The sequence below is a fragment of the Salmo trutta genome, unplaced genomic scaffold (genome assembly GCF_901001165.1).
Source record: "Salmo trutta unplaced genomic scaffold, fSalTru1.1, whole genome shotgun sequence".
Lineage (NCBI taxonomy): Eukaryota > Metazoa > Chordata > Actinopteri > Salmoniformes > Salmonidae > Salmo > Salmo trutta.
In genome coordinates, this window is record NW_021822992.1 from 3,218,971 (window position 1) to 3,241,990 (window position 23,020).

Below are 23,020 nucleotides of genomic sequence, written 5' to 3' on the forward strand. Positions count from 1 at the left end.
CCCCTGTGACAACAATTTTGGACCCCCTTGTGACCCCCCCTAAATGTGGAGTATGAACTAATTTTTACATAACTAATTTTTGCTATCGTTCTTGTTTTACATCCGTTATTAGACGGTGGCAACGCGGAACACTAATGATTATGAACATGGTCTTTTACCTGCAATGCAGTGAAGAAAACGATATGACCACAATAACGTCTAATGTAACTGGCCCCTCTAACAGTACAACTGGCCCCTCTAACAGAACAACTGGCCCCTCTAACAGTACAACTGGCCCCTCTAACAGTACAACTGGCCCCTCTAACAGTACAACTGGCCCCCTCTAACAGAACAACTGGCCCCTCTAACAGTACAACTGGCCCCTCTAACAGAACAACTGGCCCCTCTAACAGTACAACTGGCCCCTCTAACAGTACAACTGGCCCCTCTAACAGTACAACTGGCCCCCTCTAACAGAACAACTGGCCCCTCTAACAGTACAACTGGCCCCTCTAACAGAACAACTGGCCCCTCTAACAGTACAACTGACCCCTCTAACAGTACAACTGGCCCCTCTAACAGTACAACTGGCCCCAGCTTGCCCCCCCCCCCAGTTGAAATGGACTAGAACCGCCGCTGGTCAGAAGGAGGGGGGCTACGGTTCAGAGATCATTAAATCACACGGTGTTTTCCACGCGCTCTAGCTCTGCTCGCGCACTATGCAATGACCTGCTTGGATATAAAGCATGTCGAAGGTAACATCTATTGTAGTTTTGAACTAAATAACACAGGACTACAGATTGGATGCCGGTAATAGCGGCGGTGCGGACAGTCAGACCAACCGGGTCATAAAGCTGCTGACATGCTCACGGTGCGGCGTCAGCTGGGTATTTGTGCGTCGCTAGAATAGAGGACCATTCGTCTATCACGTGTCACCGAGCAGAACAGTGCAGCGGAGTGTTTCCCCCCCTCCCCCCATCCTCTCTCACCCCCGGTCTGTCAGGAACATATAGATATTTATGGAAGTCTATTTGCTTATTTTACATCAGAATGTGGGGACGGACTGTAGATAGACCTTTTAATTTGTGCTGGGAAATGTTGCTGAGGAAGAATAGCCTAAATGAGTCTTGCTAAACGAGTTTTACCTGTGGCTCATTTGTTAGAGCATGGTGTTTGCAACGGTGTGTGCAACGCCAGGGTTGTGGGTTCGATTCCCACGGGGGGCCAGTACAAAAATATATATATATTTTCTTTAATTAAATGTATGCATTCACTACTGTAAGTCGCTCTGGATAAGAGTGACTGCTAAATGACTAAAATGTAAAATTAAATGGCTTAATTGACTGAATTGAAGCCCTGAGTTATTCCAAGATGCTCTATCGCTCCTATTCCATCCCAGTAATACTGTAGAAGCTGTCAGACAGGAGGACCTCCTCACCAGGTGGGGGCACTAGGTGGTAGTGTTCAGTGATAGCTGGATGATGTTCAACACCTTCTACTGTCTTCTCTCTGTGTGTCTCTCTGCCAGGGGAACTGTTAAACACCTTCTACTGTCTTCTCTCTGTGTGTCTCTCTGCCAGGGGAACTGTTAAACACCTTCTACTGTCTTCTCTCTGTGTGTCTCTCTGCCAGGGGAACTGTTAAACACCTTCTACTGTCTTCTCTCTGTGTGTCTCTCTGCCAGGGGAACTGTTCAACACCTTCTACTGTCTTCTCTCTGTGTGTCTCTCTGCCAGGGGAACTGTTAAACACCTTCTGCTGTCTTCTCTCTGTGTGTCTCTCTGCCAGGGGACCTGTTAAACACCTTCTGCTGTCTTCTCTCTGTGTGTCTCTCTGCCAGGGGAACTGTTCAACACCTTCTACTGTCTTCTCTCTGTGTGTCTCTCTGCCAGGGGAACTGTTAAACACCTTCTACTGTCTTCTCTCTGTGTGTCTCTCTGCCAGGGGAACTGTTAAACACCTTCTACTGTCTTCTCTCTGTGTGTCTCTCTGTCAGGGGAACTGTTAAACACCTTCTGCTGTCTTCTCTCTGTGTGTCTCTCTGCCAGGGGAACTGTTAAACACCTTCTACTGTCTTCTCTCTGTGTGTCTCTCTGCCAGGGGAACTGTTAAACACCTTCTACTGTCTTCTCTCTGTGTGTCTCTCTGCCAGGGGAACTGTTCAACACCTTCTACTGTCTTCTCTCTGTGTGTCTCTCTGCCAGGGGAACTGTTAAACACCTTCTGCTGTCTTCTCTCTGTGTGTCTCTCTGCCAGGGGACCTGTTAAACACCTTCTGCTGTCTTCTCTCTGTGTGTCTCTCTGCCAGGGGAACTGTTCAACACCTTCTACTGTCTTCTCTCTGTGTGTCTCTCTGCCAGGGGAACTGTTAAACACCTTCTACTGTCTTCTCTCTGTGTGTCTCTCTGCCAGGGGAACTGTTAAACACCTTCTACTGTCTTCTCTCTGTGTGTCTCTCTGCCAGGGGAACTGTTAAACACCTTCTGCTGTCTTCTCTCTGTGTGTCTCTCTGCCAGGGGAACTGTTAAACACCTTCTGCTGTCTTCTCTCTGTGTGTCTCTCTGCCAGGGGAACTGTTCAACACCTTCTACTGTCTTCTCTCTGTGTGTCTCTCTGCCAGGGGAACTGTTCAACACCTTCTACTGTCTTCTCTCTGTGTGTCTCTCTGCCAGGGGAACTGTTAAACACCTTCTACTGTCTTCTCTCTGTGTGTCTCTCTGCCAGGGGAACTGTTCAACACCTTCTACTGTCTTCTCTCTGTGTGTCTCTCTGCCAGGGGAACTGTTAAACACCTTCTACTGTCTTCTCTCTGTGTGTCTCTCTGCCAGGGGAACTGTTAAACACCTTCTACTGTCTTCTCTCTGTGTGTCTCTCTGCCAGGGGAACTGTTAAACACCTTCTACTGTCTTCTCTCTGTGTGTCTCTCTGCCAGGGGAGCTGTTCAACACCTTCTACTGTCTTCTCTCTGTGTGTCTCTCTGCCAGGGGAACTGTTAAACACCTTCTACTGTCTTCTCTCTGTGTGTCTCTCTGCCAGGGGAACTGTTAAACACCTTCTGCTGTCTTCTCTCTGTGTGTCTGTCTGCCAGGGGAACTCAGATACTGGCCTGCAAAGATGGAGCTCACCACGCATCTGATAAATGATACCATGAATTTATATAAATGGGCCCTTACCATCGCAGGTAATCCTCACACTCCCGTGTGTGTGTGTGTGTGTGTGTGTGTGTGTGTGTGTGTGTGTGTGTGTGTGTGTGTGTGTGTGTGTGCGTCAGGTTTAGTCGTGATCTTGGTTTGCGAGAATCTCAGAATAAAAGTCTCTTTCTCCTTCTACACTGAACAAAAATATAAACGCAACATGCCACAATTTCAACGATTTTACTGAGTTACAGTTCATATAAGGAAATCAGTCCCAGCCAGGCCCAGGCCCAGCCAATCAGAATGAGTTTTCCCCCAGAAAAGGGCTTTATTACAGACAGAAATACTCCACCCCACCCCCCAGACGATCCCGCAGGTGGAGAAGACGGACGTGGAGGTCCTGGGCTGGCGTGGTTACACGTGGTTGTGAGGCCAATTGGACGTACTGCCAAATGTTCTAAAACAACGTTGGAGGCGGCTTATGGTAGAGAAATGAACATTAAATTATCTGGCAACAGCTCTGGTGGACATTCCTACAGTCAGCATGCCAATTGCACACTCCCTCAAAACATGAGACATCTGTGGCATTTGTGTTGAGTGACAAAACTGCACATTTTAGAGTGGCCTTTTATTGTCCCCCAGCACAAGGTGCACCTGTGTAATGATTACGCTGTTTAATCAGCTTCTTGATATGCCACACCTGTCAGGTGGATGGATTATCTTGGCAAAGGAGAAATGCTCACTAACAGGGATGGGTACAAATTTGTGCACAAAATTTGAGATAAAAACGTTTTTTTGTGCATATGGAACATTTTGGGGATTCTTTTTTTATTTCAACTCATGAAACATTTAACCAACACTTTACATGTTGCGTTTTATATTTTAGTGTTCAGTGTAGAGGAAGAAATGTCAGATTACTGTATTGTATTACTCACTGTTATCACAGCAGTAATTCTGAGTGTATTGTACTGCCCCCCCCCCAAGACAAACGAGTGGAGAAATGGCCCCTGATGGACAACCCCCTCCCAACGCTGGCCATCAGTTCCTCCTATCTGTTGTTCCTGTGGCTGGGGCCCAAGTACATGCAGAACAGAGAACCCTTGCAGCTCCAGAAGACACTGATCGTCTACAACTTCAGCATGGTCATCTTCAACTTCTTCATTTGCAAAGAGGTGGGCGCTTCATTTTTTCATTTATTTTCAAATTCTAATCTCGTCACCCACAACCAAATAATATTGCGTGTGTTTGCTAGTCTGGCTTAGCTTCTCGATTTTTAAAAATCTGTCGCTAGAGACTTGTCACGACTTCTGCCGAAGTCGATGTGCCCCCTCCTTGTTCAGGTGATGCTCGGCGGTCGACGTCACCGGTCTTCTAGCCCGTCGTTGATCCGTTTTTCATTTTCCATTGGTTTTGTCTTGTCTTCCTACCACACCTGGTTCCAATCCCATCAATTACATGTTGTGTATTTAACCCTCTGTTTCCCCCTCATGTCCTTGGCGGTGATTGTTTGTGATGTTATGTACGCGTGTATTTTGTATCAGGTGTGCGACGGGTTATTTTTTTTACCCGTGTTATTTGTGTACTTTGGTTTTGGAGTTTGTTTTTTGTTGTTAATTAAAATACTCCAGTTTAACCAAGTTGGTTTCTCCTGCGACTGACTTCCCTGCCACCTACAAACACGAATATGACAAGACTGAAACTAACTAAGTCAACTTTCATTGTCCTTCAAGAATTGCTGAATATTTTATTTCACTTTCACCTTTTTCTTTTTTAAAGCATTCATAAAACATTTCAAAAGGTGTAAAACTCCTTAGATTCCCTGTTTCCATTAGTTGATATCTATCTGCTCTTAGTTCCACTCTCTCTCTCTCTCTGTCTCTCTCTCTCTCTCTCTCTCTCTCTCTCTGTCTCTCTCTCTCTCGCTCTCTCTCTCTCTCTCTCTGTCCTCTCTCTCTCTCTCTCTCTCTCTCTCCGTCTCTCTCTCTCTCTGTCTCTCTCTCTCTCTCGTCTCTCTCTCTCTCGCTCTCTCTCTGTCTCTCTCTGTCTCTCTCTCTCCTCTCTCTCTCTCTCTCTCTCTCTCTCTCTGTCTCTCTCTGTCTCTCTCTCTCTCTCTCTCGTCTCTCTCTCTCTCTCGCTCGTCTCTCTCTCTCTCTCTCTCTTCTCTCTCTCTCTCTCTCTCTCTCTCTCTCTCTCTCTCTCTCTCTGTCCTCTCTCTCTCTCTCTCTCTCTCTCTCTCTCGGTTTATATATGTGTGTGTGGTGGACTCTTCTATTCTCAGCTCTTCCTGGCGGCTCGGGCGGCCGGATACAGCTACATCTGCCAGTCTGTTGACTACTCAGACGACCCCAACGAAGTCCGGGTGAGTTCACCCAGAAACGACCCGGGACCTGGGTTCAAGTAGTATTTGAAATCGTTTCAAAATCTTTCGTTGTGGCTCGATGCAGGTTGGCTGTCGCATTGGAACCAATTAGAATATTCACAAAATTGCAAACCCCAACCCATCTGGCATTCTAGACAGGATAAAGCAAACGGTAGTATTTAAACCCAGTCGGACGCCTGTATAATCAGTAGTACAGGTATGACCAGTAGTACAGGTATGACCAGTAGTACAGGTATGACCGGTAGTACAGGTATGACCGGTAGTACAGGTATGACCGGTAGTACAGGTATGACCGGTAGTACAGGTATAATCGGTAGTACAGGTATAATCGGTAGTACAGGTATAATCGGTAGTACAGGTATGACCGGTAGTACAGGTATAAATCGGTAGTACAGGTACGACCAGTAGTACAGGTATGACCAGTAGTAAGAGTATGGCCAGTAGTACAGGTATGACCAGTAGTACAGGTATGACCAGTAGTACAGGTATGGACAGTAGTACAGGTATGACCAGTAGTACAGGTATGACCAGTAGTACAGGTATGACCAGTAGTACAGGTATGACCCGTAGTGCAGGTATGACCCGTAGTGCAGGTATGACCAGTAGTACAGGTATGGACAGTAGTACAGGTACGACCAGTAGTACAGGTACGACCGGTAGTACAGGTATGACCAGTAGTACAGGTATAATCAGTAGTACAGGTACGACCAGTAGTACAGGTATGACCAGTAGTACAGGTATGGACAGTAGTACAGGTATGGACAGTAGTACAGGTATGACCGGTAGTACAGGTATGACCGGTAGTACAGGTATGACCGGTAGTACAGGTATGACCAGTAGTACAGGTATGACCAGTAGTACAGGTATGACCGGTAGTACAGGTATGACCGGTAGTACACAGGTATGACCAGTAACTGTGAGATGCTGGCTGGCCATGATCCTTGCAGCGACTGGGATCATGAAATCAGACACCTGCTCTCTCTTTCACTCACCTCTGGGAGATGTGAAGAAACATGACCAGGCTTTATCTATCTGATCAAACCCTCCAATCAGACAGACGGAGCCAGCGGGGTGGGTAGCTACTTCTCCATGACGTTTACACCAGGCAGCATGCCACGTCCGTACAGATGATCCATTATATTGACCAGGTACTCAAGTGGCCGCTCTAACAAACGGCAATAAATGTCTTCAAAAATGGAAGGCAGTTGGAAGGAGGCAAGATCAAGTGGAGCCATTCTAGCCAATGAGATGGCAGATACACGTGTGAACAACAAAGTGTTCTATTCGATCAAATAAGCCTCATGTATCAAATTAGTCATTACCGTTTTTGTTGACCAAATTCGACACTCTCTCATTGACCGTACAAAAAGTCCTTGCTTGGTGAGGGGAAACCCCCTCGGTGAGCCAAAAAAATTATATATAAATCCCACCCGCTAGAGAAGACACATTTTGGGCCCAGTTATCCCTTTCCCTTCGCCTCTTCCTCTTTGTCGTCAGCGACCATTTTGTGTCCCAAGGTTGATGATGATGATGAAAGGTCAAAGGTCAGGGATCACATCAGGCTGTAGTCTAGTCAACAGATTCTGGCAGAGGCATAAACATCCCTCTAGAGAGGTCACATGACCCCCTAAAGTTATGAAATATAACCTGTCTGGAGATTGTTGTCGAAGTCTTCCTCAATGATACTAACGTCCCCGTCCTTCACAGATAGCAGCAGCGTTGTGGTGGTATTTCATCTCTAAAGGAGTAGAGTACCTGGACACGGTCTTCTTCATCCTGAGGAAGAAGTTTAACCAGGTCAGCTTCCTGCACGTCTACCACCACTGCACCATGTTCACCCTGTGGTGGATCGGCATCAAGTGGGTCGCTGGAGGACAGTGTGAGTATCCCTTCTATTTGTCTTTAAAAAAAAAAAACTTAACCAGTAACTTCCTTTGAGAAAAAGGAATCTCTTCTTCTGCATTGAACTGTAGCAGAATGCAGTAATATGTTACATTCCCTTTATTAGAAATTCATACATTATTGGTGATTTGATAATGGTACCTCATCACATTATCTGCCGGGGTTTCCCCCTCCTCCTTTTGCAGCATTCTTCGGTGCACACATGAACGCTGCCATTCATGTCCTGATGTATCTGTATTATGGTCTGGCCTCCTTTGGACCCAAGATCCAGAAGTGCCTGTGGTGGAAGAAGTACCTGACTGTCATCCAGATGGTAAGAGATCCGTTTACAGTAACTTGATTCAGATGGATTTACAGTTAAGTCAGTCATGGCGTTGTGTCATATCATCACTACTGGGTTGCTGGACTATTCAGTTAGTGAACCTCGAAGGCCCGAAGCTGGTCTTCTTTCTCTACCCGGAGAGATCATGGAGAACCAGCTGGTCTTCTTTCTCTACCCGGAGAGATCATGACAACCAGCTGGTCTTCTTTATCTACCTGGAGAGATCATGGAGAACCAGCTGGTCTTCTTTCTCTACCTGGAGAGATCATGGAGAACCAGCTGGTCTTCTTTCTCTACCTGGAGAGATCATGGAGAACCAGCTGGTCTTCTTTCTCTACCCGGAGAGATCATGGAGAACCAGCTGGTCTTCTTTCTCTACCTGGAGAGATCATGGAGAACCAGCTGGTCTTCTTTCTCTACCCGGAGAGATCATGAAAACCAGCTGGTCTTCTTTCTCTACCCGGAGAGATCATGGAGAACCAGCTGGTCTTCTTTATCTACCTGGAGAGATCATGGAGAACCAGCTGGTCTTCTTCTCTACCCGGAGAGATCATGGAGAACCAGCTGGTCTTCTTTCTCTACCCGGAGAGATCATGGAGAACCAGCTGGTCTTCTTTCTCTACCCGGAGAGATCATGGAGAACCAGCTGGTCTTCTTTCTCTACCCGGAGAGATCATGGAGAACCAGCTGGTCTTCTTTCTCTACCCGGAGAGATCATGGAGAACCAGCTGGTCTTCTTTCTCTACCTGGAGAGATCATGGAGAACCAGCTGGTCTTCTTCTCTACCCGGAGAGATCATGGAGAACCAGCTGGTCTTCTTTCTCTACCTGGAGAGATCATGGAGAACCAGCTGGTCTTCTTTCTCTACCCGGAGAGATCATGGAGAACCAGCTGGTCTTCTTTCTCTACCTGGAGAGATCATGGAGAACCAGCTGGTCTTCTTCTCTACCTGGAGAGATCATGGAGAACCAGCTGGTCTTCTTTCTCTACCCGGAGAGATCATGAAAACCAGCTGGTCTTCTTTCTCTACCCGGAGAGATCATGGAGAACCAGCTGGTCTTCTTTCTCTACCCGGAGAGATCATGGAGAACCAGCTGGTCTTCTTTCTCTACCTGGAGAGATCATGGAGAACCAGCTGGTCTTCTTTCTCTACCCGGAGAGATCATGGAGAACCAGCTGGTCTTCTTTCTCTACCCGGAGAGATCATGAAAACCAGCTGGTCTTCTTTCTCTACCCGGAGAGATCATGGAGAACCAGCTGGTCTTCTTCTCTACCTGGAGAGATCATGGAGAACCAGCTGGTCTTCTTTCTCTACCTGGAGAGATCATGGAGAACCAGCTGGTCTTCCTTCTCTACTTGGAGAGATCATGATCATACTTTGCTCCGTTCATCTTTCCCTCGATCCTGACTAGTCTCTCAGTCCCTGCTGCTGGAAAACATCTCCACAGCATGATGCTGCCACCACCATGCTTCACCGTAGGGATGGTGCAATGTTTCCTCCAGACATGATGCTTGGCATTCAGGCCAAAGAGTTCAATCTTGGTTTCATCAGACTAGATAATCTTGTTTCTCATAGTCTGAGAGTCTTTAGGTGCCTATTAGCAAACACCAAGCGGGCTGTCATGTGCCTTTTACTGAGGAATGGCTTTCGTCTGGCCGCTCTTCCATAAAGGCCTGATTGGTGGACTGCCGCAGACTTTGTTGTCCTTCTGGAAGTTTCTCCCATCTCCACAGAGGAACTCTGGAGCTCTGTCAAAGTGACCATCGGGTTGTTGGTCACCTCCCTGACCAAGGCTCTTCTCCCTCGATTGCTCAGTTTGGCCGGGCGGCCAGCTCTAGGAAGAGTCTTGGTGTTTCCAAACTTCTTCCATTTAAGAATGATGGAGGCCACTGTGTTTTTGGGGACCTTCCACTGTGTTCTTGGGGACCTTCCACTGTGTTCTTGGGGACCTTCCACTGTGTTCTTGGGGACCTTCCACTGTGTTCTTGGGGACCTTCCATTTTTTGATACCCTTCCCCAGATCTGTGACGACACAATCCTGTCTCTGAGCTCTACGGACAATTCCTTCGACCTCATGGCTTGGTTTTTGCTCTGACATGCACTGTCAACTGTGGGACCTTATATAGACAGGTGTGTGCCTTTCCAAATCATGTCCAATCAATTGAATTTACCACAAGTGGACTCCAATCAAGTTGTAGAAACATCTCAAGGATGATCAATGGAAACAGGATGCACCTGAGCTCAAATTCAAGCCTCATAGCAAAGGGTCTGAATACTTATATCATTATGGGGTATTGTGTGTAGATTGATGAGGAAATTGTTGTATTTAATACATGTTAGAATAAGGCTGTAACGTAACAAAATGCGTTAAAAGTCAAGGGGTCTGAATAATTTCCCGAAGGCCCTGTACATAATAAGGTTTCAACTGATCCCTCCCTCCGTCTCTACCTCAGGTCCAGTTCCATGTCACCATCGGCCACACTGCTCTGTCCCTCTACATGGACTGTGAGTTTCCCCACTGGATGCACTATGCCCTTATCTGCTACGCCCTCACCTTCATCGCCCTGTTCGGTAACTTCTACTACCAGACGTATCGCCACACGCCGCGCCAACCCAGGGAGCCCAAGGCCGCCAAGGCTCTGTCTAACGGGGTCTCCAACGGGCTGTCCAAGGGACTGGGGAATGGAGCGGTGGTGGGAGGAGGGGGCAAAGTGGAGGAGAAGGAGAGATCATCAGGGGTGGACAACGGGAATGGAAGGAGGAAGAGGAAGGGGAGAACCAAGAGGGATTAGACAGAGGGAGAGGGGGGTGTAGGGCTGAAGGAGGCTGGCACTAACAGGCCTTGCTGTTTTGATCTTATTATACCTCACACATAGCACCCTATTCCCTATGCAGTACACTACTTGTAGGTGAAGGTGTGGTAAGAGGCAAGGCTGGAGTCAATTCCATTTCAATTCAATCAATTTATGAAGAAAACTGACTTTTCAAAATTCCAATTTTGCTCATTGGCTTTGATTGGGGAAAACTGAAATTCAAATTAACTTTCTGCGTTGACTGAATTGAAAGGGAAATGACCCCAATCCTGGGAAGAGGTCACGACGTGTCCATGGTAACCGTCATTACAACTCATCCAACATTCAGTCGTTTCTGGTCTGGAAAACAACACCGTCAACATGTTCTCTCTCTGTACCGCAGTGTTGAGGTTTGTAGCTAGCGAACCGACTGGTTTGTAGCTAGCTAACCGACTGGTTTGTAGCTAGCGAACCGACTGGTTTGTAGCTAGCTAACCCACTGGTTTGTAGCTAGCTAACCGACTGGTTTGTAGCTAGCTAACCGACTGGTTTGTAGCTAGCTAACCCACTGGTTTGTAGCTAGCTAACCCACTGGTTTGTAGCTAGCTAACCCACTGGTTTGTAGCTAGCTAACCGACTGGTTTGTAGCTAGCGAACCGACTGGTTTGTAGCTAGCGAACCGACTGGTTTGTAGCTAGCGAACCGACTGGTTTGTAGCTAGCTAACCCACTGGTTTGTAGCTAGCTAACCCACTGGTTTGTAGCTAGCTAACCCACTGGCTTGTAGCTAGCTAACCCACTGGCTTGTAGCTAGCTAACCGACTGGTTTGTAGCTAGCTAACCGACTGGTTTGTAGCTAGCTAACCGACTGGTTTGTAGCTAGCGAACCGACTGGTTTGTAGCTAGCGAACCGACTGGTTTGTAGCTAGCTAACAGCTAACCGACTGGTTTGTAGCTAGCTAACAGCTAACCGACTGGTTTGTAGCTAGCTGATTCACTGGTTTGTAGCTAGCTAACCCACTGGTTTGTAGCTAGCGAACCGACTGGTTTGTAGCTAGCTGATTCACTGGTTTGTAGCTAGCTAACCGACTGGTTTGTAGCTAGCTAACCGACTGGTTTGTAGCTAGCTAACCGACTGGTTTGTAGCTAGCAACCCACAGGTTTGTAGCTAGCGAACCGACTGGTTTGTAGCTAGCGAACCGACTGGTGTTTAGCTAGCTGATTCACTGGTGTGTAGCTAACTAACCCACTGGTTTGTAGCTAGCAAACTCATTAATTCACTAGTTTGTAGCTAGCTGATTCAGTGGTGTGTAGCTAACTAACCCACTGGTATCTAGAGACAGGAACACACCACACACACGCAGGCTTCCATCACCAGTACAGGAGACAATGTCAGTCGATCTTTGGCCTTTTTTAATTTAAACATTCAATGTGTACGTATGCCTTTTAAACAATATGACTTAGTCATACTGTCGTTTTTGGCCTTTGTCCAGATTTGTTGGTTCATATTATGTGAGGTAGGCCATTGAATTCTTCCGCCCATTTCAGCTGTTGGCAATCCTAGCCACACATTGAGTTTACATAAGGTCTGAAAAACAAATTTGAGCTCTTGAAATACAAGTTAAGCTTTATCCAATTACAACTTGGCCAATTAGACTTGTTTACTGTACATGCTAATAAAAAGCATCACTCATTATTACTAGAAGTGACATTCAGTTAGAGGCAGTGGAATCTAGAAGCGACATTCAGTTAGAGACAGTGGAATCTAGAAGCGACATTCAGTTAGAGACAGTGGAATCTAGAAGCGACATTCAGTTAGAGGCAGTGGAATCTAGAATCGACATTCAGTTAGAGGCAGTGGAATCTAGAAGTGACATTCAGTTAGAGGCAGCGGAATCTGGAAGCGACATTCAGTTAGAGGCAGTGGAATCTAGAAATGACATTCAGTTAGAGGCAGCGGAATCTGGAACCGACATTCAGTCAGAGACAGTGGAATCTAGAAGCGACATTCAGTTAGAGACAGTGGAATCTAGAAGTGACATTCAGTTAGAGGCAGCGGAATCTGGAAGCGACATTCAGTTAGAGGCAGTGGAATCTAGAAATGACATTCATTTAGAGGCAGTGGAATCTAGAAGTGACATTCAGTTAGAGGCAGTGGAATCTAGAAGCGACATTCAGTTAGAAGTAGCGGAATCTAGAAGCGACATTCAGTTAGAAGTAGCGGAATCTAGAAGCGACATTCAGTTAGAGGCAGTGGAATCTAGAAGCGACATTCCGTTAGAGGCAGTGGAATCTAGAAGCGACATTCAGTTAGAGGTAGCGGAATCTAGAAGTGACATTCAGTTAGAGGCAGTGGAATCTAGAAGTGACATTCAGTTAGAGACAGTGGAATCTAGAAGCGACATTCAGTTAGAGACAGTGGAATCTAGAAGCGACATTCAGTTAGAGACAGTGGAATCTAGAAGCGACATTCAGTTAGAGGCAGCGGAATCTAGAAGCGACATTCAGTTAGAGGCAGCGGAATCTAGAAGCGACATTCAGTTAGAGACAGCGGAATTTTGTCAGAAATGTTGCCTTGTTTTTTATTTCACTGTTCTGTCCTGGTTGCCTCTACATACGACATCACTAGTTGTCTTACTCAGTGAACGTGGAGCTGTGAGCAGAGCCAAGTAGACACACTATGTCAGGGAATATTAACTGTGAAGACCCTGCTATGGATTATTAGGGCAAATCAAACAACTAGTCACCTGGGAGACGCTGTTTATCAACCAATCAAATCAAATGATCGATTGCTGGATTGATTTGACACTCTGTTTAGGCAATATCAGCTTGTTCGACGTGTTTTAGTGAGTGTACTGTACATACTGCTACTGAAGGACCATGTGCTCTAGCTAACCTAACGTGTTTTAGTTAGTGTACTGTACATACTGCTACTGAAGGACCATGTGCTCTAGCTAACCTAACGTGTTTTAGTTAGTGTACTGTACATACTGCTACTGAAGGACCATGTGCTCTAGCTAACCTAACGTGTTTTAGTTAGTGTACTGTACATACTGCTACTGAAGGACCATGTGCTCTAGCTAACCGTGACATGTGTAGAGTACAACGCCACACAGTCTATTCTAGAGCAGCAAATTCAACCATGTATCACATCATGTAATAAGATGTTATTTCTTGTTTTTTTTATTTATTGATTTATTGTTCCTATCTTTAATATAAATGTGTATTTTTTTTCTTCTTCTGAATGGCAAAGTGCTTGTCTGTGTTTTAGTGTTCGTGGAGACGTTTTTATTTTTTTTTATTTATTACGTGTTGTATATATTATATGCTGTGTGATTTTTGTACATTTGTGATTTTTTTTTGGGGGGGGGGGGTTCCCAAGTAAATACCATGAGGAGCAGATATTTCTCTGTCCAAACAGCTTGCACTTTCTTTTAAAGGATCATGACTTATTTCAACTCATAGATACAAATAAACAGAATGCCTGTACATACAGTACGTGTTGTCTCTCCTTCAGCCATTAAAACATATTGTATGTCTACGATCTGTTCATTTATTGTTGTTTCATTTATTACTGCTCAGGACAGGAAGGGAGGGTGTAAATGGTCGCTGCTGTGGACCAAGGTCATGTTGAGGCTTGGTGATTCTGGGTAGGGAGGGTGTAAATGGTCGCTGCTGTGGACCAAGGTCATGTTGAGGCTTGGGGATTCTGGGTAGGGAGGGTGTAAATGGTCGCTGCTGTGGACCAAGGTCATGTTGAGGCTTGGGGATTCTGGGTAGGGAGGGTGTAAATGGTCGCTGCTGTGGACCAAGGTCATGTTGAGGCTTGGTGATTCTGGGTAGGGAGGGTGTAAATGGTCGCTGCTGTGGACCAAGGTCATGTTGAGGCTTGGTGATTCTGGGTAGGGAGGGTGTAAATGGTCGCTGCTGTGGACCAAGGTCATGTTGAGGCTTGGTGATTCTGGGTAGGGAGGGTGTAAATGGTCGCTGCTGTGGACCAAGGTCATGTTGAGGCTTGGTGATTCTGGGTAGGGAGGGTGTAAATGGTCGCTGCTGTGGACCAAGGTCATGTTGATGCTTGGTGATTCTGGGTCGGGGTGCCTTGTCATTCTTCCAGTGAACACCAGAGGGCGTAGTGGTCCTTTAGAACAGGACGATGTTTTAAAGTCTCTAGTTCGAGAGAAGAAAGGGGGTTTACAATTCAGAGAGTTGTCCACCTTTTGCTGATTCTCAATTTTAACATTTCAGGCGACTGGGAGGTTGGTGTAAGTTTCAGTATCTAACCTGTATGTCCACCATGTCCCTTTCTCCTATCCAGTCCAGTATCTAACCTGTATGTCCACCACGTCCCTTTCTCCTATCCAGTCCAGTCCAGTATCTAACCTGTATGTCCACCATGTCCCTTTCTCCTATCCAGTCCAGTCTAGTATCTAACCTGTATGTCCACCATGTTCCATTCTCCTACCCAGTCCAGTCCAGTATCTAACCTGTGTAGAGGAGTGACCAGTCAGGGGAGAGTCCTCACTGTAAATAACACTAGGGTCAAAATCTAATCACAGTCTATTGGTCACATACACATATTTATCAGATGTTATTGCGGGTGTAACGAAAATGCTTGTGAATCTGAGGAGATGTTGAAACTGCAGTCAGTGAGGAAATAGACGAGTGTTCCAAATGGCAGCCTATTCCCTACATAGAGCCCTACTTTTGACCAAAACCCTATATGGGTGCATCTAGTGCCCTATAAAGGGAATAGGGTCCCATTGGGGATGCACACTAGCTGTTTAACAGATGTGTGATCCAGGAGGTCACCTACTCCTTTATGTCACTGATCAGGGGCCCCAAGGACCAATCAGCATCCTTCTTCCTCATCCCCCACGCTTCACGGAGACAAAGGTTTCCATGGTAACTGTACACAGCCGCGGTTCTAAATTAAACCAGGGGGCCTCTCACACCTCCCTACCACACACACACACGCATGTACGCACGCGCACACACACACACACGCACGCACGCACGCACGTGCACACACACACACACCTTCTTCTGTAATCTGTGAGGGCCCCCACACAGTTGGATGATTGATTGTGTGTGTGTGTGTGTGTGTGTGTGTGTGTGTGTGTGTGTGTGTGTGTGTGTGTGTGTGTGTGTGTGTGTGTGTGTGTGTGTGTGTGTGTGTGTGTGTGTGTGTGTGTGTGTGTGTGTGTGTGTGTGTGTGTGTGTGTGTGTGTTTGTGCGTGGTCATGCACTACTAGACAAGAGAGTTTATGGGTGGGTGTTAGCATTGCCAGAGAAGGAGATGAAGGGCGGGTCTTTGTTATTCTGTTACACGGAGCAATACTTTTATAACTCAATATAGGAAAGCTGTAATTTTAGCAAGCATCTCCCCTTTAGGCTCCTATATTTCCTCACTGACTGCAGTTTCAACATCTCCTCAGATACATAGAGAAGATTCCCTGGTCTGCATTGAAACAGCAGGCCAGGGAATCTGCTCTTTGTATCTGAGGAAATGTTAAAACTGTTTCAACATCTTCTCAGATATCGAGAGAAGATTCCCTGGCCTCAAAATAACTCTTAGTTTCTTCTTCAGACTATTTAGGCAAGTAGAAACATGTTTTTTTTAAAGTCTCAAATATCTGTCCTAGCCCTGTTAATGGATGGTCCAGAGGTCTAATTAAGGAGAATTTTTACGCCTCCATAGTCCCCCCCCTTGTCTCCTCCCTCACACAGTCATCCTTCAGGGCCAGGCTAGAGCAGACAGGTGTTCATCTATATGCCTGCTGGAAATTCACAGGGAGAAGAGAACAGAGCAGTAGATTCCAGCCCCACGAGACCCAGTAATAAGTAATATACATACAGTTGCTTTTTTTGATTTATCACTCATAAAATCGGATTAAATTGATGCAATGCAAACGTAAGTATTCTTGCGGATCTTTGCTTAGCCTACAGAATGTCCTATTACGAAGCGGTATCTGTAGAATCTGTAACTCCTCCTACCCCACATGCTGTGGCCAGAACACGCCCGCTCATTAAAAACCCAGCGCAGGCCGCTCCCTTAGCAGTCCTCATTAGTCGTCATTCAAAGACAAAACTGTGACTGTGTCACTGAAATTGCTTCATAATCGTGTAGCATTATGATTTCCGAAGTCCCTAGCCTATTGGTGGCTGGGGCCCCCAACACACGTTACACAAACCCTGAATAAACATGAAGGATTAGGATACAGTCTCAGATTTCCAACAATGCAAAGCAGCCTGGATGAGTCTGGGCATGAGGTCATTGTGCTGGTGTTGGGGAAGGAGGAGGAGGAGGGGGAGGTTGACAGAGAGGGGAGGAGGAGGGGGAGGTTGACAGAGAGGGGAGGAGGAGGGGGAGGTTGACAGAGAGGGGAGGAGGAGGGGGAGGTTGACAGGGAGGGGAGGAGGAGGGGGAGGTTGACAGAGGGGAGGAGGGGGGGGTTGACAGAGAGGGGAGGAGGAGGGGGAGGTTGACAGAGAGGGGAGGAGGAGGAGGGGGAGGTTGACACAGGGCAGGGTGAAGCAGGGTGATGGTATTATTTTGGGATGTGAGTTAATCAAGGACTCTCTGTCTCTCCCTCTCTCCAGTGGCGGACCTACGATTTACGCTGTCAAGGGCTGCTCAGCTTCATCGCTCTAATTCTGTCTTGCTTCAGCAGGTTGGTTCAGCAGCAGCAGCAAAATCTGCGGGAAGCTTCAAAGTTGGAAAAATGGTTGAAAGGGGGGAGGAGGGGTTCAGTGGTGGAAAAAGTACCCGATTGTCATACTTGAGTAAAAGTAAAGATACTTTAATAGAAAATGACTCAAGTAAAAGTGAAAGTCACTCAGTAAAATACTACTTGAGTAAAAGTTTAAAAGTATTTGGTTTTAAATATACTTATTAAGTATCAAAAGTAAATGTAATTGCTAAAATATACTTAAGTATCAAAAGTAAAAGTAGAAATAATTTCACATTCTTTATATTAAGCAAACCAGACGGCACAATTTTATTGATTTATTTATTTTTTACGGATCGCCAGGGGCACGCTCCAATACTCTAGACTTCATTTACAAACAAAGCATTTGTGTTTAGTGAGTCTGCCAGATCAGAGGCAGTAGAGATGACCAGTTCACACACTTGATAAGTGTGTGAATTGGACCAATTTCCTGTCCTGCTAAGCATTCAAAATAAAACAAGTACTTTTGGGTGTCAGGGAAAATGTATGGAGTAAAAAGTACATTATTTTCTTTACGAATGTAGTGAAATAAAAGTTGTCAAAAATATAAATAGTAAAGTACAGATAACACTACTTAAGTAGTACTTTATAGTATTTTTACTTAAGTACTTTACACCACTGGGGGATTTTGCCTGGACACTGTGCCCAGGTTAATGAGGCCACATTATTTGGGATGAACATGCAAAGGTAACCTTGTTTTTTGAAGTGATTTGTTTGACAATCAGATGAAAACATCATGACTGGTTGTGTTTATGGCCCATTTAAAGGTAATACATTTTTACAGTTCAATTACCGTAAAACTTCAATTAAACGGCGAACCTCAAAAGGCCGGCTGTCCCTTTCAATAGCCGGGCGACGTCACACATTTCAGCAAATAAAAGCCTGTTTCAAATATACGTTGGGGCTAAATGAATTGTTTACGAGGTTACCATGCATTACCATAAATTGTTTACGAGGTTACCATGCATTGCCATGAATTGTTTACGAGGTTACCATGCATTGCCATGAATTGTTTACGAGGTTACCATGCATTACCATGAATTGTTTACGAGGTTACCATGCATTACCATGAATTGTTTACGAGGTTACCATGCATTACCATGAATTGTTTACGAGGTTACCATGCATTACCATGAATTGTTTACGAGGTTACCATGCATTACCATGAATTGTTTTACGAGGTTACCATGCATTACCATGAATTGTTTACGAGGTTACCATGCATTACCATGAATTGTTTACGAGGTTACCATGCATTGCCATGAATTGTTTACGAGGTTACCATGCATTACCATGAATTGTTTACGAGGTTACCATGCATTACCATGAATTGTTTACGAGGTTACCATGCATTACCATGAATTGTTTACGAGGTTACCATGCATTGCCATGAATTGTTTACGAGGTTACCATGCATTACCATGAATTGTTACGAGGTTACCATGCATTACCATGAATTGTTTACGAGGTTACCATGCATTACCATGAATTGTTTACGAGGTTACCATGCATTACCATGAATTGTTTACGAGGTTACCATGCATTGCCATGAATTGTTTACGAGGTTACCATGCATTACCATGAATTGTTTACGAGGTTACCATGCATTACCATGAATTGTTTACGAGGTTACCATGCATTACCATGAATTGTTTACGAGGTTACCATGCATTTACATTCATTGTTTACGAGGTTTAATGTTTGATTTGTTAGATTTAATAATGACTAACAAAAATTATGGCAATCATCCATTTTATCACCAGTAAGAAACTGCAATCCATTGGCTGCTAACGGCTGAGAACTGCTATCCATTGGCTGCTAACAGCTGAGAACTGCTAGCCATTGGCTGCTAACAGCTGAGAACTGCTACCCATTGGCTGCTAACAGCAGATAACTGCTACCCATTGGCTGCTAACAGCAGATAACTGCTACCCATTGGCTGCTAACAGCAGATAACTGCTAGCCATTGGCTGCTAACAGCTGAGAACTGCTAGCCATTGGCTGCTAACAGCTGAGAACTGCTAGCTAACTGGCAAGCACAAAAACCGTCAACAACTTCCCGGAGTACAGACTCCTAGAAATCGGCTGATCGCCCTCTAGTGGCGAAAGTAAGAACTGCCTAGAAATGCACAGTCAAAGAGGAGAATAGTTGTTATGTCAAGGAAAAGTTTAAAAGAAATCTAAATAGAGGCATACTAAGTCAAAAGAAATGTGACTCAGGGTGTAAACGATAACACATTAGTGCAGGAAATGAAGAAATATATTAATACTGGAAGTGAATGCTGGAATTAAACAATGAACTACTTAAATGAGCATAGTTAATGGACACCTGGCTATAATAGAAACCTGTCTCTAATAAGTGCCTGTTGTGTTCGGTGATTTAAAAACTCCTGGGCAAATAATTGAAGTTTTACGGTACCTCTTTACTGTAAAACTCATTATAGGGGGGCCCTTAGACTGGCCTCTGCCTGGGGCATCCAAATCAATAAGTCTGCCCCTGCCTCTCTCTCTGTCTCTCTCTCTCTCTGTGTGTGTGACTCTCTCTCTCTCTCTCTGTGTGTGTGTGTGTGTGTGTGTGTGTGTGTGTGTGTGTCTCTCTCTCTCTCTCTCTCTGTGATGTCCTCCCAGCTGTCCTTCAGACTCGAGTTACACAATAACTCAGGATCAGACTATATTTACAGGATATCTCAGGATCAGACTGTATTTACAGGATATCTCAGGATCAGACTATATTTACAGGATATCTCAGGATCAGACTATATTTACAGGATATCTCAGGATCAGACTATATTTACAGGATATCTCAGGATCAGACGATATTTACAGGATATCTCAGGATCAGACTATATTTACAGGATATCTCAGGATCAGACTATATTTACAGGATATCTCAGGATCAGACTATATTTACAGGATATCTAAGGATCAGACTATATTTACAGGATATCTCAGGATCAGACTATATTTACAGGATATCTAAGGATCAGACTATATTTACAGGATACCTCAGGATCAGACTATATTTACAGGATACCTCAGGATCAGACTATATTTACAGGATATCTCAGGATCAAATCAAGTCAAACCTTATTTGTCACATGACCCAAGACCTTACAGTGAAATGCTTACTTACAAGCCCTTAACCAACAGTGCAGTTCAAGAAGAGTTAAGAAAATATTCATCAAATAAACTAATATAAATATATATATTTTTTTAAATAAAAAGTAACACAATAACATAACACTAACCAAGCTATATACAGGGGGTACCGGTACCGAGTCAGTGTGCGGGGCTACAGGTTAGAGGTCATTTGTACATATAGGTGGGGGTGAAGTAACTGTGCATAGATAATAAACAGCGAGTTGCAGCAGTGTACAAAACAAATGGGGGGGGGGGGGGGGGGTCAAAGATCAGACTAGAGTTACAGAATCAGACTGGAGTTACAGGATCAGACTGGAGTTACAGGATCAGACTAGAGTTACAGGATCAGACTAGAGTTACAGGATCAGACTGGAGTTACAGGATACCTCAGGATCAGACTACAGTTACAGGATCAGACTAGAGTTACAGGATACCTCAGGATCAGACTAGAGTTACAGGATCAGACTAGAGTTACAGGATCAGACTGGAGTTACAGGATCAGACTGGAGTTACAGGATCAGACTAGAGTTACAGGATCAGACTAGAGTTACAGGATCAGACTGGAGTTACAGGATACCTCAGGATCAGACTACAGTTACAGGATCAGACTAGAGTTACAGGATACCTCAGGATCAGACTAGAGTTACAGGATCAGACTAGAGTTACAGGATACCTCAGGATCAGACTAGAGTTACAGGATACCTCATGATCAGACTAGAGTTACAGGATCAGACTGGAGTTACAGGATCAGACTAGAGTTACAGGATCAGACTAGAGTTACAGGATCAGACTAGAGTTACAGGATACCTCAGATTCAGACTAGAGTTACAGGATCAGACTAGAGTTACAGGATACCTCAGGATCAGGCTAGAGTTACAGGGTCAGACTAGTTACAGGATCAGACTAGAGTTACAGGATCAGACTAGAGTTACAGGATACATCAGGATCAGACTAGAGTTACAGGATCAGACTAGAGTTAAAGGATACCTCAGGGTCAGACTAGAGTTACAGGATACCTCAGGATCAGACTAGAGTTACAGGATCAGACAAGAGCTACAGGATCAGACTGGAGTTACAGGATCAGACTAGAGTTACAGGATACCTCAGGATCAGACTAGAGTTACAGGATACCTCAGGACCAGACTAGAGTTACAGGATCAGACTAGAGTTACAGGATCAGACTGGAGTTACAGGATACCTCAGGATCAGACAAGAGCTACAGGAAACCTCAGGATCAGACTGGAGTTACAGGATCAGACTAGAGTTACAGGATCAAACTAGAGTTACAGGATACCTCAGGATCAGACTAGAGTTACAGGATCAGACTAGAGTTACAGGATCAGACTAGAGTTACAGGATCAGACTAGAGTTACAAAACCAGACTAGAGTTACAGGATACCTCAGGATCAGACTAGAGTTACCGGATCAGACTAGAGTTACCGGATCAGATTAGAGTTACAGGATCAGACTAGAGTTACAGGATCAGACTAGAGTTACAGGATCAGACTAGATTTAAAGGATCAGACTAGAGTTACAGGATCAGACTGGAGTTACAGGATACCTCAGGATCAGACTAGAGTTACAGGATCAGACTAGAGTTATAGGATCAGACTAGAGTTACAGGATCAGACTAGAGTTACAGGATCAGACTAGAGTTACAGGATCAGACTAGAGTTACAGGATCAGACTAGAGTTACCGGATCAGATTAGAGTTACAGGATCAGACTAGAGTTACAGGATACCTCAGGATCAGACTAGAGTTACAGGATCAGACTAGAGTTACAGGATCAGACTGGAGTTACAGGATCAGACTAGAGTTACAGGATACCTCAGGATCAGACTAGAGTTACAGGATCAGACTAGAGTTACAGGATACCTCAGGGTCAGACTAGAGTTACAGGATACCTCAGGATCAGACTAGAGTTACAGGATACCTCAGGATCAGACTAGAGTTACAGGGTCAGACTAGTTACAGGATCAGACTAGAGTTACAGGATCAGAGTAGAGTTACAGGATACCTCAGGATCAGACTAGAGTTACAGGATACCTCAGGATCAGACTAGAGTTACAGGATCAGACTAGAGTTACAGGATCAGACTGGAGTTACAGGATCAGACTAGAGTTACAGGATCAGACTGGAGTTACAGGATACCTCAGGATCAGACTAGAGTTACAGGATCAGACTTGAGTTACAGGATCAGACTAGATTTACAGGATCAGACTAGAGTTACAGGATCAGACTAGAATTACAGGATCAGACTAGAATTACAGGATCAGACTAGAGTTACAGGATCAGACTAGAGTTACAGGATCAGACTAGAGTTACAGGATCAGACTAGAGGTATCTCATCTCATTTTAGACTGTTGCTTATAAGACATCAAAGATGGAATAATAACTGGACAATGGATAACATGTAATCAACTTTTCACAATTTCAGGATGCAGAATATAGAGGCTGTACATGGTTGATTGGATTTCAGGAAGATACGGAAGAGATGTTCAAGGGTTAACTTAATGTTGAGTGGAATTCATTTGAGAGAGACTGGGCCCTGCAGGGATGTAGACATCTGTCATAATAAGGCCCTCACAGTTGGCAGGGAGGGGAGAGGAGGTGGAGAGGTGGGGGGAGGAGAGGTGGG

General features: G+C 45.0%; 1 protein-coding gene across 3 annotated transcripts in view; it reads left to right on the forward strand.

Moving 5' to 3' along the window:
- Positions 1-14,004, forward strand: part of LOC115187953 (elongation of very long chain fatty acids protein 4) — a 14,839-nt gene extending 835 nt beyond the window's left edge. For 2 of the 3 annotated variants that reach the window (XM_029747042.1, XM_029747039.1), the window contains exons 2-7: positions 3,068-3,160; positions 4,098-4,285; positions 5,392-5,472; positions 7,201-7,372; positions 7,581-7,708; positions 10,172-14,004. In XM_029747042.1, coding sequence (XP_029602902.1) covers positions 3,094-3,160; positions 4,098-4,285; positions 5,392-5,472; positions 7,201-7,372; positions 7,581-7,708; positions 10,172-10,510 — 975 coding nt within the window. In that variant the 5' untranslated portion in view covers positions 3,068-3,093 and the 3' untranslated portion in view covers positions 10,511-14,004. Of the gene's footprint in view, positions 1-1,246; positions 3,161-4,097; positions 4,286-5,391; positions 5,473-7,200; positions 7,373-7,580; positions 7,709-10,171 lie in introns of those variants that run through there. The other variant, XM_029747041.1, reaches the window with a different exon arrangement.
- Positions 14,005-23,020: the final 9,016 nt, after the last annotated feature.